Source organism: Pongo pygmaeus, chromosome 1 (genome assembly GCF_028885625.2).
Source record: "Pongo pygmaeus isolate AG05252 chromosome 1, NHGRI_mPonPyg2-v2.0_pri, whole genome shotgun sequence".
Taxonomy (NCBI): Eukaryota; Metazoa; Chordata; class Mammalia; order Primates; family Hominidae; genus Pongo; species Pongo pygmaeus.
The window spans coordinates 46,503,263-46,521,947 of NC_072373.2; the positions used below are offsets into that span (position 1 = coordinate 46,503,263).

Below are 18,685 nucleotides of genomic sequence, written 5' to 3' on the forward strand. Positions count from 1 at the left end.
CCATATTGCAACCTGTAATATATTAACAGATCTAGGCATTGAACATCAAAGGCTGCTAACATCATAAAAACAGAAGCAGCCTGTTTTTATGTCTTTCATCTGTGCCTTCCGATGAAAGAACACATCACCAATGCATGAAGTATTATTGCCCCAAAATCTAACCTGAACTTGATCAAGTCCTCATACTCATATTTTCTACAAACTCTTTATGATTCATATCAGCCAGTTATTTTGCCAAAGAATGTGATTTCCTCTCTGATCTGAGTATTGATTTGAGTTATTTGACATTCTTCAACTCAATGTTTCCTCTGTTAGCTTCTATTTCTGTAGTTTCTTTCTGATTGATTTGTTTCTCTTCCATTACATTGAAGCTTCTTGTTTCACACTAATATTTGAGGATCTAGGGTGAACGGTGAACTTCTTCCCTCTAAGAGCCATCCCTGTTTGCCTCTTTGTAAAAGTGGGTTGTGATTATGGAAACGTGCCTCATTCGCTTGTAAGGGGGGAGTGACATGTGGGATCACTTCTGATGTTCTCTTCAGCCCCAGGACTCATACCATGCACTTTCCCCTAGCAGAACATCCACTTTATTTAGACAAAAATACTTAGGACTTTAATGTGAGAATGGACATTGCCACCACCAGCCCCTTGGTGGGCACTAGCCCAGTGGTCCTGGAAATAGTTCTATAATTAAGTATCCAGATGACCATCCCAGGGCTCATTCCTCTACTTTATATTTGGTGGCTCTGAACTTAGAAATTTTTGAGGCCTTTTGTGGAAAGATGCACCTGTGCAGTTGTGTTCTTTTGCATATCTTTTGGACTATGCATTCCTCTGCTTATACTTCTCCAGTCCTGTTCTGTAGTCTCTCTGTCTTCCAGGAATTCTCCAAATTTTGTGATTCTCCAAATAGTGTGGTTCAGGGCAATCTTTCTGTTTTTTTTAAGTGGAATTTTGTTTTTGTTTTTTGGGGTAAGAGTGTTGGAAGTTTTGGTTTGTTTGTGTGTGTGTGTGTGTGTGTGTGTTTGTTTGTTTTTGAGACACAATCTCACACTGTTGGCCAGGCTACAGTCCAGTAGCTCAATCATGCCTCACTGTGGCCTCAAACTCCCGGGCTCAAGTGACCCTCCCACCCCCACCTCGAAAGTACCTGGCACCACAGGCATACGCCACCATACCCATCTAGTTTTTTTGAAATTTTTGTAGAGGTGGGTTTTGCCATGTTGCCCAGGCTGGTCTTGAACACCTGGGCTCAAGTGATCCTCCATCTTGGCCTCCCAAAGTGCTGAGATTCACGTCTGAGGTTGAAATTATAGGCATGAGTTTAGTGGAATTTGGGGTAGGAGGAATTTGGGGTGGGGCATAGCTGCAAATATTTAGTTTGTCATCTTTATCCATTTCTCCCACAATTGTTTCCAACAGCGGTGATTTTAAAAAGAACTCTCAACTTGTGACCATATATTAACTCCTAATATGGTCTGTAGTCAGTCCTGGGAGAGAGAAAACGTAAAATAACCACAGGAATATATAAAAGTTGGCATACGGAAAGACCTAAGAGAATATCATAGCCTTACCCATAGCAAATACTTTCCTAATTTCTCTAAATTGACAAAGGTCCTTTTTCTCCCCAATCCTAGAACTGCTGACCATAGGGATTTCTTCAGTGCAGCGTCCCCAAGGAAGCTACCTCTTGGACACCCTGCAATCTCTCTTCTTTGCTTCCTCCTCGTCTGAACAGAAATACTTCACTGTTTTGGTACACCTGGCAGATCCTGATCCCAACTGGCTTGATCAAATGATCTCCAGTATCTCAACTCTCTTTCAACCATATATCCAGGCCAGACAGCTAGTAGTGATCAACACTCCTCTTAAAAGCTATCTTCCCTTAAAGAACCTTAAGAAAAACTTTAATGACACTCCCACCTATGTAACCTTTCGCTCCAAGCAAAATATGGATTATGCCTTCCTGATGAACTTTGCTACCAACCACTCTGACTATTTCCTGATGATCGAAGATGATGTGAAATGTGCTCCTGGATTTGTCTCCCAGATTGCTACTATACTGTCTGCCTGGGAAAGGAAAGCTTGGGTGACTCTGGAGTTCTCTAGGCTGGGCTTCCTTGGAAAACTCTTTCATGCTAGAGATCTCCCCTGCTTTGTTCGTTTCCTTCTCCTCTTCTACCAAGAAATGCCCTGTGACTACCTTCTCTCCCATTTCCGTGACCTTCTCATGCAGAAAAAACCAATCCAATTCTTCCCCTCCCTCTTCCAGCACATGGGCATTTACTCCTCCTCTGAAGGCCAATTGAATAGCCTCACAGATAAAGAGTTTGAGGAAAATGACATTGGCCCTCCTGGCAACCCTGCTGCCACCATTCACACTAGTCTGAATGTTACCAATGCCTCTGTTCTCATGAATGCCTATAGTCTGGATAAGAATTTCTTTTATGTCAAGGAGGCTAAGGCTGGCAGCCACCTGACTGTGGTTTTGGACATACCTGCTGCAGTGTTCCGAGTTCAGGTGCTGACTGGCTCTGAACTGAAAGAGAATCAGTTGAAAGAGGGACAGGTAGAACTGGGCTATGACTCTACCAATCGGATTAATGACTGTGATGACTACATTCTGCTGGGGCTACTAGTGAATGGCATCCTGGATAAGCAAGTGTTATCTGAAGAGTCTGGGAAGAAGGTGAAATGTGTGAGATTGCTTGTAACAGCCACTCTGCCCTCGGGATTAATAGTAAGGCACATCAACCTCTGGATTAAGTAACATTTAAGTAATACATGGAGACTTCAGTAGGACTTCTGGGAGTGTTCGGGTTGGAGGTAGAGTCTACAGAAGTAACAAAACATTAAAGTCTGGAAATTGGTCAGGTATATCTCTTTACTGGGTCCTTTCAGGATTCTAAGTACAGAAGACACAGCATGTTGAAAGGCCAAGAGAAGGTAACATCCTTTCGGTCACCTTCATGGGTGGTCCTAGAGTCATGGGTGGATAGAAGGGGTTTCTTAAGACATTCTCTGGTTTTCTTTTCCTTTCTTTCTTTCTTTCTTTCTCTCCTTCTTTCTCTGTCTCTCTCTCTCCCTCTTTTTTTTATGCAAAGTCTCACTCTGTCACCCAGGCTGGAGTGCAGTAGCATGATCATAGTTCACTGCAGGGGCCAACTCAACTCAGGACCCAAGCAATTCCCCCACCTCTTCCTCCCAAGTAGCTGGGATCACAGATGCATGCCACCAGGCCCAGCTAATTTTTTTTTATTTTTTGTAGACATGGGGTCTCACTATATTGCCCAAACTGGTCTCAAACTCTTTGGCTCGAGTAATCCTCCCACTTCAGCCTCTCAAAGTGCTGGGATTACAGGCATGAGCCACTATGCCCAGCTCCTTCTCCAGTGTTCTATCTAAAAGGGTCTACCATCCAAAATTCTTTCCTTGGATCAGTAATGCCAGACCTCTATAAAGAACAGGAACATATGAATGAGACTAAGTGATGCTCATGTCAGAAGACACTAACAGTGCATGAGAGGAAACAAAAGTCCTTCCACCAGCCAGGAAATGGATTCGTTAAAGATAACTTCCTATGTGACAGGAAAAAGTTGATCGGCTAAGAACATGACTCATTTCTCTGTGATCTCATTTTTCCATTATAAGGTATTCATTCATTCCATAAACGTTTATTTGAGTACCTTTTATGTTTAGGCACAGTTCCCTTCTACATAATCAGCCAAAATGCCAGAGCATTCCTTTGTAAATACTATTAAAATTACTAAAAATAATTTGCTGTGATTTCTGCTAGCTTCTCTAGTCATATCTATGGGATTATAAGTAACTTGGGTGTTTCTGATAGGAAACACTGGCTATTTTACTAACATCTTTATTTCAATTTGACTATGAAATCTTTATTTCCAGAAAAATCTGATCCCTGAGTTCAACTCATGTGCAATGCCTGCAGAGGGGTTTTCACTACCTTGAAAACTATAATCCATGAAGGCAAGGAGAAAAGAAGAGGAAAGGAACACTGTAAGAGGAATACTTGGAGCTCGGCTTGGTGGCTCCTGCCTATAATCCTAGCACTTTGGGAAGTCAAGGCAGGAGGACTGCTTGAAGTCAGGAGTTCAAGATCAGTCTGGGCAACAAAGCAAGACCTCATCTCTACCAAAAAAAAAAAAAAAAAAAAAAAAATCCAGGTGTAGTGGTGCACCCCTGTAGTCCCAACTACTAGGGAGGCTGAGGCAGGAGGATTGCTTGAGCCTTGGAGGTCAAGGCTGCAATGAGCTATGATCGTATCACTGCATCCCAATCTGGGTGACAGAACAAGACCCTGTCTCAAAAAAAAATAAAATAAAATAAAAAGAGGAATACTTGGGAAGAACTCAAATAAAAAGCCAGACAGAGTGTCCTAATAAGTTATAATCAAAGTGGTTAGAAAGAACTAGAAAATCTGGAACCAGAATAATGGCATGGGAACAAATATAGGAGGTTGAGGTTTGGGGGCATCAGATGCAGGGGAATGTGTCAAGCATATATGGCAGCCATGAGAGTGCAGGGATCAAATCTTCACTGTGGCCAGCGTGATGGGCCCCACCACTCCCCTTTGGACCTACCGCAGTGTGGTGCCAAGGCTTCACTTTCCCTGGGCTGTGACTAACCACAGCAGAATGGTACTAAGCCAGCCCCTTTTGGCAAGATGAGAGACACCTCCGACAGGTGATTTTAGCCTGAGGACTCCCAATAAGCCTATTCCAAACTTCCTTGGACAACACTGCAGTCCTGGCCTTTCCCTAGCCAATCCTTTCTCTGTCACCTTCCACAATTGTCATACCTTCCCTACAGGCTGAATTTTCTCCCCGCCATTTCCTTCTCCCTTCACTAATAAATCTCTCTGGTGTCTAACCCCAGTTTTTGTGTCAGCTTCTTGGCAAGTGTGAACTAATGCAAATTTTGGTAAATTTCTGTGATCTAAGAAAACAGATGGCAAGATGAGGACTTGGGACTGGCTTATTCATGACTTTCAGAGACTTGTAGTAATAGAGGTTAAAATAGGCTAATAGAGCATAGCATCATTGTAGAAAAAAATACGCAGATGGCCAGGCGCAGTGGCACACCTGTAATCCCAGCACTTTGGGAGGCGGAGGCAGGTGGATCACAAGGTCAGGAGATCGAGACCAGCCTGGCCAACATAGTGAAACCCCGTCTCTATTAAAAATATAAAAAAACTTAGCCGAGTGTGGCGGCATGCACCTGTAATCCCAGCTACTTGGGAGGCTGAGGCAGGAGAATCGCTTGAATTTGGGAGGCGGAGGTTGCAGTGAGCCAGGATTGCACCACTGCACTCCAGCCTGGGCAACAGAGCGAGACTCCATCTCAAAAAAGAAATATATATATATATATATATATATATACAGACAAGGCCAGGAGTGGTGACTCACGCCTGTAATCCCAGCACTTTGGGAAGCCAAGGCAGGTGGATCAGCTGAGGTCAGGAGTTCGAGACCAGCTTGACCAATATGGTGAAACCCTGTTTTCTACTAAAAAAAAAAAAATACAAAAAAATTAGCCAGGCCTGGTAGTATGTGCCTGTAGTCCCAGCAACTTGGGAGGCTGAGACAGGAGAATTGCTTGAACCTGGGAGGAGGAGGTTGCAATGAGCCGAGATCATGCCACTGCACTCCAGCCTGGGTGACAGAGCCGGACTCTGTCTCAAAAAAATATATATATATATATAAAATATATATATAAATACATATGTATATAAAATATATATATAAATACATATGTATATAAAAAATATATATATATATATTCAGATCCATACTGATTGATAGAGGAGATGGTCAGATCCTTAGAAGGAAAGAACCTGGAACACTGAAACACACATGTCCTGTAACAATTCCCCCAGTCTTTACCCAAAGGGACCTACAGCCATCTATGAAGGTTTATGCAACTCTGGAATACTCAGACATTTTCTTTTCTTTTTTTTTTTTTTTTTTTTGAGACAGAGTCTGGCTGTGTCACCCAGGCTGGAGCACAGTGGCGCAATCTCAGCTCACTGCAAGCTCTGCTTCCTGGGTTCACGCCATTCTCCTGCCTCAGCCTCCCTCCCGAGTAGCTGAGACTACAGGCACCCACCACCACGCCTGGCTAATTTTTGTATTTTTAGTAGAGACGGGGTTTCACCATGTTAGCCAGGATGATCTCGATCTCCTGACCTCATGAGCCACCTGCCTTGGCCTCCCAAAGTGCTGGGATTACAGGCTTGAGCCACCGCGCCTGGCCTACTCAGACATTTTCACAACTGTTGAACACAAGGTCTGAGTTGATGTTCATGTCCAGAGATTCAAAGCTTAAGGCTTAAGGGGGCCAGGTTATAAATGGAGTCTTTGCCAAAGTCATGCTTACCATGAGACCACTGGGTCCACAGACCCACAGTGGTCATTTTCCCAGACCCTAAGCAGGAAGTGATATATTTGTCTCAAGTATAAGTTAATGCATATTGGGGCACCATATTGGATCCTTGGCCTATGGAATAAGAGCAATCATAGTGGGGAAGACTAAGCCTCTGAAACTTCCCCCATCCTTGGCCAAGATAGTAAATCAAAAAGTATTATATACTAGGTTAGGGGAAGATGGCAGAGATTAGAGCCACCACTAAAGACCTAAAATATACAGAGCTAGTGATCCTTAGTGCATGTCTGTTTCATTCATTAGTCTGGCCCCTGCAGAAACCACATGGATCCTGAAAAATGACCATAGACAAACTCATCCAATTAAGTAGCCCTGATCACAACTGCTGTGCCAAACATGGTATCATTACTAAAACATTAATAGGCCCTTGGTTTATGCTACACAGTCACTGATGTGGCAAATGTGTTCTTGTCTATTCTGTTTATAAAAGGTCAGAAACATTTCATATTCACAGGAAATGACAATATTCATTCATATTTTTGCCCAAGAACTATGTTAACTCTCTGGGCCTCTATCACGATAAGAGTCCAAAGAAATTTAGACTGCCTAGACATCCCACAGAACATCATGTCAATCCATCACATCAATGACATCATGCTTATTAGGCAGGACAAGCAAGCAGTGACTTAGACGCCGGAGGCCTTGGTAATAGGGTAGGAAATAAACCCTGCAAAGATATAGATTCTTGCCCCACTTGACTGAAGTGTTTTTGTTTTGTTTTGTTTTGTTTTTTTGGAGACAGAGTTTCGCTCTTGTTGCCCAGGCTGGTGTGCAATGGCACAATCTCGGCTCACCGCAACCTCCGCCTCCCAGGTTCAAGCAATTCTCCTGCCTTAGCCTTCCCGAGTAGCTGGGATTACAGGCACTCACCACCACGCCCAGCTAATTTTGTATTTTTAGTAGAGACAGGGCTTCACCAGGTTGGTCACGCTGGTCTCAAACTCCCAACCTCAGGTGATCCGACCTCCTCGGCCTCCCAAAGTGCTGGGATTACAGGCATGTGCCATCACGCCCAGTTGACTGAAGTTTTTAGGGTTCCAAAGGTCAGGGGAATGTCAGGATAATCTCTCCAAAGTAAAGGACAAATTGCTGTGTCTTACCTCCTCTACCATGAGAAAGAAAGCACAGTGCATTGTAGGCTTCTCTGGGTTCTGGAGACAGTATTTTCCATGCCTGGGAATACTGCTCCAGCTCCTTTACTAGGCAACACTGAAAGCTGCCAGCTTAGAGTAGGTCCTGAAGCAAGAAAGGGCTTTACAGCAGGCCCAGACTACAAGGAAAGAAGTCTTGCAACTTGGGCCATGTGATCCAGCACACTTGGTGGTGTCAGAGAGTGATGGGGAAAGATACAGAGTAGAGTTTGTGACAAGCCCCAGTGGGGAATCACAAGGGATTCTGGAGTAAGACCATACCATCTGCATCAGAGAATTATAGGCTTTCTGAGAAACATCTCTTGGCATGCAGTTGAGCCCTGGTGGATACACAATGCTTCAGCATGGGCGCCTGGTTAATGTGTCCAAAACTTCCCATTATGAGCTGAATTATGTCATAAGCTCAGAAGTCATAGTGTTGTACAGGCCCAGCAGCAATCCATCAAAAGGCATATCTGGGATCAAGCCTGAGTGGGTCAGGATATAAGTAAGCTGCAAAAGCAGGTAGTTTAGACTTCCATGTCAACTAGCACAGTAGCACCATACCCTCTCCCAACTCACACCCATGGCCATATGGAGGGACCCATATGACCAGCCAGAAGAAAGGGAAAAGGCTAAACCTTGGTGTAAATATAGGTCTGCTCAATATGTAGGTAGGGTGGGATGCGGTGGCTCATGCCTGTAATCCCAGTACTTTGGGAGGCTGAGGCCAGCAGATCACTTGAGCTCAGAAATTCAAGACAATCCTGGGCAACGTGGTGAAAGCCAGGCATGGTGGGGCATGTCAGTAGTTCCAGTTACTTGAGTGACTGAGGAGTGAGGATCGCTTAAGCCCAGGAGGTCAAGGTTGTAGTGAGCCGTATTCATGCCACTGCACTTCAGCATGGGTGACAAAATGAGACCCTGTCTCAAAAAATAAAAATTGTGGATAGAAGCTGAAAATGGATGGTGGCTGCATGATAGCCACATTCAGGGGCAACCTGAAACACAGTAGAGAAAGAAAATCTTCACAGTGGGTAGAGCTCTGAGCAGTGTGCCTGGTCATTCATAGTTCCTGGACAGTGGCCAAAGGTCTGGCTATCTGATCTTTTTCTGGAAGGAAAAGGACTAGAAGAAGAGATAAGAAGGATGAGATAGAGGAACGTGGAAGGACAAATGGGCTTGTGTACAAAGTATGAAGAATTTTGTATCTTCAAAAGTACCCACCAGAAAGTGTCCCCATGAAAGAGGCTCTGAACAACTATGTAGACAAATGACTCGGCCAACTGACATTAGCCAACCTGAAAGTGGCACTAGGACACATTAATGGAGTGGCTACTGTGGCAGATATGGAGGCTACATGTGGACTCAACAGCATAGACTCCCACTTACCAAAACTGACCTAGCTATTGCTGCCTTTGAATATACAATCTGTCAGCACTGGGGACTAATGTAAGTCCCCAACATGGCCCCATTCTTTGAGATGACCAAACAGACACTCAGTGGCAAGTTTACTACACTGGGCCTTTCTATCCTGGAAAGGCAGTGGTTCATCCTCATAGACCATCGTATTTGAATATGGTTTGTCTTTTCTTGCCCAGTGTCCCAGCCAGCACCACTATCTAGGAGCTTATAAAATGCATGACATCAGGCATGGAATCCCATACAACATAGCGTCCAACCAGGGGACCCACTTCACAGCAAGGGAGGTACAGAAGTGGGCCCCTGACCATGAGATCCACTGGGCATATTATATTACCCTCCACCTAGGAGCAGCTGGCCTCGTGGAGCACTGGAATAGCTTTCTAAAGGTACAGCTGAATTGCCATCTCAGAGATGACACTCTGAAACAATGGCATGCCATTCTTCAGGATGAGGCATATGTATTAAATCAGAGACCTCTATGTGGCTTCCAGAAGGAAGAATACATGGGTCCGGGAACCTAAGGGTGGACACAGGCATGGACCCCATGTACCATCACTTCAATGGCCCAGTGGGGGATTTTATATTTCCCATCCCTGCAACTTTGGACTCTTCAGGGTTGGAAGAGGTGATTCCCCAAAATCAGAAAAAGGCCTTCCTTTCTAAAGTGTATGGCTCCCCATTTGAAAAGCCCAAACTGGGGCTTTTATTGGTGGATTTTAGTTTTCTGCCATTCCCCTTGTGTAGAACATGATCTGTACCACAACCCAGTTGAAGAGGCCCTGGGCTTGAGATGTTCAGCTCAGAGACAGAGTACATTTCTGATACAAAGCTGGATCATTCAAAAAAAAAAAAAAGCCATCTTAAGCAAACAAACAAAAATAGGCCCTAGTTATTTTAAAAGGGTATGAGTAGGTAGTCAAGCCCCATCAGCTGGCTTGGGTACTAGTTAAGGATCCCCACTAGGCATTACATGCCAGTTGGGGAGCAGGGAAGGAACAGAGAAACTCCAGTAACTCTTGGCCTCCCAGGTTAGGAGGCTGTCCCAATAGGACAGACTAAACCTGATCATATTACCAATAAGCCTGGAGCCTCTGGTCCCAGTGGCAGCGTGGTCAGAGTGACTCCACATCTTCCTGGAACGTAGACTAAGGTCTGTAGATATCTACCCAGCTGTCTGACCCAATTTCTTTGAGAAGAGAGCTGGGACTGACTGTAGAGAGCCTGATACTCATTCAAAATATCTGGGATAAGGCCAAAATCAATGTAAGGATTAATGAGCTCCTCTCAGCTTCTCCCAGCCCTTTCTGATATTTTCTAACATCCCATGTAGAAGACAGGTTGAGTAAGAAACCCAATGTAGAAGAGAGGTTGAGTAGGAAACTCGAGGGCACCCAGCCCTGTTTCAGTAACTGCTTCTGTTTTGTTTTTCTTCTACTATATTGTCCCCCACCATTTTATATGAATCTGTCCATCACGCTGTCTTTTGCTGATCTTCCGTACATTCTAAAAGCTGTTTGTGGGGTGAAGAACAGAGAACACACTTGGTGATGGAGGTCAACATTAAGTTGGGTATCCTAAGGTCCCTGAGCTAAGTCTTCCCAGGAGTTAGAGTCTGGAAATGCAAATATCAAAAAGAAAAAGAGCCATGGCCAAAGGCAGAAGCAAGGCAGCATCTAGCAAGAGCAGACCCTTGATAAATGCTCCTTCCCTTCACTTCTCTTGGCCTCATTTCCTCATCTTTAATATAGAGACAATAATAAATACATTCGATGGCATTTGTGAGGACTCAGCACGAACACATTAGCAGGTAACTTCCCATCACCATCACCATCACCATCACCACTGTGTCTGGCAAAAAAGTTGCTCAGTAAATATTACCTCTCTCAACTCTATCTTTCTTTTTTTCTTGTCTTCTTTTTTTTGAGTCAGAGTCTTGCTCTGTCACCCAAACTAAGTATAGGGTATTGGCAGTGGTGTAATCACGGCTCGTTGCAGCCTCAACCTCCTAGCTTAAGCAATCCCCCACCTCTGCCTCCCAAGTAGCTGGAACTACAGTCGCATGCCACCACAGCCAGCTAATTTAAAAAAATTTTTGGTAGACACGGGGTCTCACTGTGTTGCCCAGGCTGGTTTCAAACTTCTGACCTCAAGCAATCCTCCCATCTTGGCCGCCCAAAATGCTAGGATTATAGGCATGAGCTACAGCACCTGGCCCATTTTCCTTTACACCGTATCAGAAGTGGTGATTGAAACATTTAATAATCTGGATGCAACAAGCATGCTAAGGCAGAGTCCTAGAAGCCCCCTGCAGAGCCAGGTCTTAACTTTTTTGTTGCTAAGGTCCTGAAAGGTCTGGGGAGCCTGAGGGAAAGGGCAAAGGTGGCTAGGACATGGGGCATGCCTAAAGACACAAATGTTTACTAGCTTGTTCCCAGGTGAACACCAACCCTGCATTACTCACAAGAGTCTTCACAATCTGGATCAAACTTCTCAGACTCTGCCAGGTGCAGTGGCTCACACCTGTAATCCCAGCATTTGGGGAGGCCAAGACAGGAGAATTGCTTGAGCTTAAGAAGTTTGAGACAAGCCTGGGCAACATGGTGAAACCCTGTCTTTACAAAAAATACAAAAATAAGCCAGGCATGGTGGTGCATGCCTGTAACCCCAGGTAGTTGGGAGGTGAGGCAGGAGGATCACTTAAGCCCAGGAGAGCAAGGCTGCAGTAAGCCATAATCGTGTCGCTGCACTCCAGCTTGGGCAACAGAATGAGCCTTTGCCTCAAAAAATAAAAATAAAAGGGAGAATGTTATGTATTGTTTTTCCAAAAAGTTCCTTGGCATTAATAAAGCTTGGAGAAGCTGGCAAGCTCTAGTTGATAAGTGATGGCTGTAGGTAAAACGAGTCCGAGTCTAAGCAGGTTGTTTCAGTAGCTACTAGATGAAAATGGTTTCAGGTTACAAAGGCAGTTTCAGCAGCCAGGCTTGTGCAGGATTACATTGTTGGAACGATATTATGTTCCCTGAGTGCTTTTCCCACCTGACTCTGTTTTTGTTGGGCATTTACTGGTTTATTATAAAGGATATTACAAAGAATACAGATGAAGAGATGAATAAGGTGAGGTGTAGAGAATGGGGTGTGGAGCTTCTATGCCCTCCCTGGGCTCACCACCCTCCAGGAACCTCCAGTAAACACTGGTGTTTCCCTGAGTTCTGTGAGCCCTCCAGCAAATTAATAAAGCCCAAAGAAGTGGCTGTGGGAACCCCAACTTAAAGCTGGTCAGTCAGAAGTTCCAGAGGCCTGGACTTTCAACTGGTGTCTGAAGAGGGGGGGTGGTCTTGTAGGACTGAGCCCTCAATCTCTGGGATCTGATGCTTTCTCCAGGTAGATAGTATCAGAACTGAACTCAGCTGGAGAACACACAGCTGGTGTCTGCTGCAGAACTGATTGTTGCTTGGTGTGTGGGAAAACAAAACAAAACAAAAACCACATGTGGTTTTTGATAAGCCTTCAAGCCACATTTTCTGTTAGACAAAAAGACGTTAGTGGATATAATATTCCCAACATGGCGAGGTCTTCTGTGTTGATTGTTGTAGTGTGAAAGAATAGAAAAAACAGCTTATGTTTTTCCACTCAATATGCAAAATGGTACAGTCACTTTGGTAAACAGTTTGGCAGTTTCTTTCTTTTTTTTCTTCCTCTTGTTATTCTTTTTTTTTTTTTTTTTTTTTTTTTTTTGAGACAGGGTATCTGGAGTCCACCCAGGCTGGAGTACAGTGGCATGATCACAGCTCACTGCAACTTCCTGGGTCCAGGCGATCCTCACACCTCGGCCTCCTGAGTAGCTGGAACTACAGATGTACGCCAGCATACCCAGCTAATTTTTGTAATTTTTGTAATTTTGTAGAGATGATGTCTTGCCATGTTGCCCAGGCTGGTCTTGAACTCCTGAGCTCAAGGGATCCAAAGGGATCCCGCCTCAGCCTCCCAAAGTGCTGGGATTACAGGCGTGAGCCACTGCACCTGGCCAAACCTACAGTTTTAAAATATATGGCCTTGTAAGAACAACACGAATATAAGTAAAGTTATAAGTGTAGGGAGGAAGATCTGGAAATAAATTCCTAGCAATGGAAAAGAATGAATAAAGAGAAGAAAAGGGTGGCTCATGCCTGCAATTGCAGCACTTTAGGAGGCCGAGGTGGGTGGATGATTTGAGGTCAGGGGTTCAAGACCAGCTTGGCCAACATGGTGAGACCGTGTCTCTACTAAAAATACAAAAATTAGCTGGGCGTGATGGCGCATGCCTGTAATCCCAGCTACTCGGGAGACTGAGGCAGGAGAATCGCTTGAACCCAGGAGGCAGAGGTTGCAGTGAGCCAAGATCGCACCACTGCACTCCAGCCTGGGTGACAGAGCAAGACTCTGTCTCAAAAACAATAAATAAAAAATAAAAATAAAGAGAAGAAAAGGAAAGTTCAGCAGCCCACTGGGCAGTTGTGGGCCCAAGAGAGAACTGGAGATTTGAAGACCAATTTCTGGTGACGAGGAGAGCCCCCCCAGGCAGCACAGTGAGGCAGTATCCTGGGGATGGAGGTGTGGCATGGCAGCAGTGTCTCGTCCAGGGGCCCTCTCATACAGAAAGAGGTCATTCAAAAGTCACCTATGTCGACTGTCTTTGAGTCTGTCAGTTTGAATCTGAAAGTAACTGACAATTACTTTCCAAATGTCGGGGTTCGAGGTAAAAGACTGTAAAGCTGGCTTTGAAAGTATATTCCACCCTCCAACCCCACTTCATCAACAGGTGCTTGATATGAGGCCAGAGGGGCGAGCAGTCCCCATTCAGGGAGAACAATGGTTGTCAGGTGGGGTCTCCTAGGAGGGGTGGCTAGTTTCAGCTACCTCAGAGGAGCCCCTCTGGGACCCCATCCTTCATTAGAAGTTTTTCTCCTTGAATTTGGAGAAATCCCTCCTCTGTGATAAGCCCTCAAGCCACATTTTCTGTTAGAGAAAAAGACATCAGTGAATATAGTACTCCCAACATGGGAAGACTTGCACATGACTGGAAGTTTTTGGCCACTTTGAGGTTTCATCCTTCTTACTAGTCCCAGCATGGGGAAGACATACAAATAAGCATTTCCTTCGATCCCTCTGATTTGATTCAAAACCTCATATCTGCCTGACATAATCCTGGAAAGGATCAGATGCAAAAGTAATGGGGAACTAATAGAGAAGACCCAATTTATTGGTCAATAAATCCAAGAGGAGTCTTTGGCTTGAATTTGAAGTCTGGGGGAAAATATAATTAACTCCTTGATTTCCTCTTCTTGGTAACGCATCCCCTCTGGTTGGGTCTCTAAACCAGAGTGGATAAATGAAGGTAGCTCCTCCAATTTTACCTGGAAATGCAGGGAAGGGAGAAAGAAGGTGGAGGCTGAACAGAATCAAACTCTATGATCTTTGTCTTTCCTTAGATGGCACAAGTGGTGGGAAGAGTTGAACTGGGAGGGAAAAAGTTTAAAGAAATATTTAAGCAGTAGTGTGCAGGAAGAGGGATGAGGGGAAGGAGGTAGGAGGCTGCCAGGCAGAAGGAAATACTCAGATGCTTTCTGAGCAAGAGGAACTCAGGATACATATAACCAGTTCACATTTCTTTGCAGAGATGCTCCCAGTCCCAGCACCATGCACTGCTGCCTATGGAGATATATCACTGTTGCTGTGTCCTTAGCCATCCTGGTCTTCATTCTCCAAGAGAATAAAGAGAAGCATGTTGAATACAGTGTATTATTGGTGAGTACCAGAAATCAAGGCTGCAGCAATTTGTCAACGCTTCACTAGGAGGGAAAGTTTCTCAAATTTGTGAAACACTCTAGTCTCATCATAGGAGTTCTAAGGAGAGAACATGTGAAGAATCAGGAGAATGTCAGAAAAAAATATGAACCAGCCTTTAAATATGGGTGAGATTTGACTAGGGGAAGGGAGGAAGAAAGGGTACTCCAGGTGTGGACAGGGCAGTGATCAGCCACCTCTAGAGGACCAGGCTTACTGGCAAGACCAGCAGGTGATGAGGACCACCTGGGTGCTGGTCACCTCCCAACCAGGACCTAGCATGGAGATGTTATTTTTCCCATTTCTCACATGAAGGATTGGAAATCCCTTCCCCAAGTGGACAACATCTGCAAGTGAGAAGACCAAACCCCACACAGTTCCTGACCAGGCTTTGAAATCCACATTTTTCCTAAAACACCTCAGACCAGCTGGAGCTAAGCACAGGGCAGGTGTGGTGAATGGTTCAGAAATGTGTGCACGGTCAGATTTGAGCAAAAGAAAGGACTCTAGAATTGAGGCACTGGGGCCTATGTTCCTTGAGGACAAGACCAGGCACCAGGCGCCAGCATATCTCACAGAACCTAGCCCAAGCCTAAGTCGAGGTAGACGACACTGGCCAGCCTGACAACTGTGGGGGCAGGCAAGTGCTTACTCCACACAAGCCTTAGCCCTTCCCGCAGGCACTCCAGACAAATCAGGGAGCCCCACTTCCCAACCTAGGACCCACGGCCTCTACTGGAAAGGCGTGTGTGGTCTCATGATGAGGTGGGGAAAGCGGTTCCCTGAGCCCCACACTCGGCTTCCCTGGGCACAGGAAGCTGGGGCTTGCCCAGCCTGTCCTAAAAGGGGGATCTGCTCCTCAATTGTCTCCAGAGAATCTGGGGGTGAACCTCAGGACTGACATATCTTATCCTCAGAAGGAAAAGGAGGACATAGCTTGGCAAATAGCTGTCAAACAAATCAGCTCTGAAAGCAAGAACCATCTGCGAACCTTCAAGGAGATGCAGAGACTCCCCTCTTCTCCAACATGCTGGCTACAAATCCCTGGCTGGAGCCCCTCCCCAGGAAAAGATGAGTACCTGGGAGGGAGTGGCCTGACTGGGAGATCAGCCAGGGTATTTTAGCCAGAAAAAGGAAGGAGGGTTGAAAAGGGAGCTGACTGGCCTGTGGCAAGGAAAGAGTGTGTGTGCTCTGAGGCAGGGCCATGCTGTGGAATTTGGTCTGTGTTATGATCCTGAGTGTGTTTTCCTCCCACCTGGTCACCCCTTGAATGACCAACAGGACAGAAGGGCCATAATGACCCTGGGAAGGAGCTGTCCCATAGTGAAGCTCAGTCATGGTCGGCCCCCAGGGAGGGGAAAATAGGAAGGGGGAGGAGCCAGAGGGAGTGCGGGAAAAGGCATTGGGTAGAGGGTAGGCAAAGAGGGCCATGTGGACTTCAGATCTCAGTGCAGTAGACTGTTGGACCCTTGGGTTTACATAGATTTCCAGAGATCCTCTAATCCAGGTCTGGTTGACCTGTGGTAGCTGAGATAACTCTGAAGGTCAAGGCCAGGCTAAGATACTTTGCCAAGCCAGCAATTTACCTTTGGTACCTGGCAGTCTTGCCCATGAGAGAGAGCCTTGCCCTTCATAAAGCTTCCCCAAGAGCCTTTCAAATATTGACCAAAATACTTTGACCAAATAAAATCACATCACAATTTCTGATCAGATATTAACCTCCCATCTGGACTACATGCCCCAGGAAAAGGAATGTGAATTGTCACTGGGATCGGCATAAGGAGAAGACCTGGGAGGAGAGTCCTAGGAACTCTTCACCATCCTGAAGTGCTCATGTGCCTCATGTCTCCCCCAGGACTGCTGACCGTGGGGATTGCCTCAATGCAGCATCCTCGTGGGAGCTACCTCTTGGACATCCTGTAGTCCGTGTTCCAAGCTTCCTCAGAACGTGAGCTGGAGTATATCATGGTGCTGGTCCACCTGTCAGGTCCTGACCCTGAATGGCTTGGCCAAACAGCTGCCAATATTTCAGGTCTCCTCACACCACAGACTGGGGCCAGGAAGCTGCTGGTGATCCATGGTAGCTCCCCCCTCCCAGGAGATCTGAGTGACGTTAATCACTCGTCACCCTGTGAAGCCCTCTGTTCCAGACAGAAAGTAGATCATGCCCTCCTCATGAACTTTGCTAGTAACCTCTCTGATTACTTTCTATTGGTGGAAGATCATATTGATTGCACCCCCAAATTCGCTGCTGCCATCTCTTCAGCCTTATCAGCCTGGAAAGAACTACCTTGGGTGATCCTGGAGTTCTCCCACCTGAACATCTCTGGGAGAGTTTTCCGCACCAGTGACCTCTCCCGCCTGACCGCTTTTCTCCTCCTCTTCCATAAGGACACCCCTACTCACTTGCTTCTCTCTGAATTTCGTCTTCTCTTGGCCCAGAATGTTCCTATTCATTTCAGTCCCTCTGTCTTCCACCACACAGGCGATTATTCTGTGTTTGATGACATATGCTTTCTTGTGGAGAAGGACAGGGTCTTTGGTGAACCAGACAACCCTGTTGCTACTGTCCTTACTGACATTGTATCAATGTTGGCTGTGATTCCACAATACACTGATACACTGAACAAGGAGGGCTACTCTACCTTAAATCCTTTAAAAGGAAACTGCTTGACAGTGATTCTGGACAGGCCACAAAAGTCACCCAGACAGCGGTGCTGATAGGCTCCGACAAAGACGGGAGGTACCAACTGCAGCAGGGACAAGTGGAACTGGGCTATGACCCCCAGGAGGATCCCAAAAGCTGTGCTCGCTATGCCCTGCTAGGGCCACTGGTGGGAGGAAATTTGGACCAGGTAGTATTTTCTGAAGAAGAGTCTGTGGAAGAGTTGAGTTGTATCCGGCTGCTGGTGTTGGCATCTCAAGAGTCTTGACTCCTGATCAAGCAGATCAAAGTCTGGATTGAGCCTGAGGAAGAGGAGAGATAGAGGGCACAATGGGGATTCTGGAAGAATTGGGTCTGAGAAAGGAATCTATGTGGTTGGGAAGAAATAAATCCAGGCACCAATCAAAGGCTACTCATTCTTAGTAGGGTGGTCATACAATTTTTGCTCAAACTAGGACACTTTTTTTTTTTTTGAGACGGAGTTTTGCTCTTGTTGCCCAGGCTGGAGTGCAATGGCACAATCTCAGCTCACCGCAACCTCCGCCTCCCAGGTTCAAGCGATTTTTCTGCCTCAGTCTCCTGAGTAGCTGGGATTACAGGCATACACCACCACACCTGGCTAATTTTTTTGTATTTTCAGTAGAGACGGAGTTTCTCCATGTTGGTCAGGCTGGTCTCAAACTCCCGACCTCAGATGATCCACCTGCCTCAGCCTCCCAAAGGTCTGGGATTACAGACGTGAACCACTGCGCTCAGCCCAAACTAGGACACTTTTGAAAGTGAAAGGAAGCACTCTTAAAAACTGCACTAGAACAGGAGATATAAACCAGGACTGTCCTGGGCAAAATGAGATGTAATGTCCCCATAATGACGAGTTTGAAGATAGATGACACAGTCTGATGAGGGGTGAAGCCAAGACAACATCCTTCTGGCTTCCAGGTGCCAGGGAGAGGGAAGGTGTCACCATGAACTGCCTTGTTCTTGTCTATATACAGGTATAATGCCCTCGGATCTCTCTTTGAGGGAATTATTGCTCTATAGTTGGCAATAGTCTTAATAGTATATTAATGAGGATGGAACTGACTTTAGTTCACATCTGTAGACCCAAACCTCCAACGTACCAAGGTTGAGACCTTTCCAGAGCAAAGTTTGCTGAGCTGGGTTTCAGGAATGGATG

General features: G+C 45.6%; 1 protein-coding gene and 1 pseudogene across 5 annotated transcripts in view; both read left to right on the forward strand.

Annotated features, from left to right (window-relative positions):
- LOC129017167 (alpha-1,3-mannosyl-glycoprotein 4-beta-N-acetylglucosaminyltransferase C-like) overlaps positions 1-18,685 on the forward strand; it is a 45,959-nt gene that overhangs the window by 15,835 nt on the left and 11,439 nt on the right. For 3 of the 5 annotated variants that reach the window (XM_054457394.1, XM_054457422.1, XM_054457413.1), the window contains exons 4-5: positions 1,638-2,946; positions 3,910-4,890. In XM_054457394.1, the coding sequence (XP_054313369.1) occupies positions 1,638-2,770 (1,133 nt within the window). In that variant the 3' untranslated portion in view covers positions 2,771-2,946; positions 3,910-4,890. Of the gene's footprint in view, positions 1-1,637; positions 2,947-3,909; positions 4,891-14,674; positions 14,805-15,760; positions 17,913-18,685 lie in introns of those variants that run through there. The other 2 variants (XM_054457403.1, XM_054457386.1) reach the window with 2 other exon arrangements.
- LOC129017187 (alpha-1,3-mannosyl-glycoprotein 4-beta-N-acetylglucosaminyltransferase-like protein MGAT4E) lies at positions 17,019-17,776 on the forward strand (annotated as a pseudogene).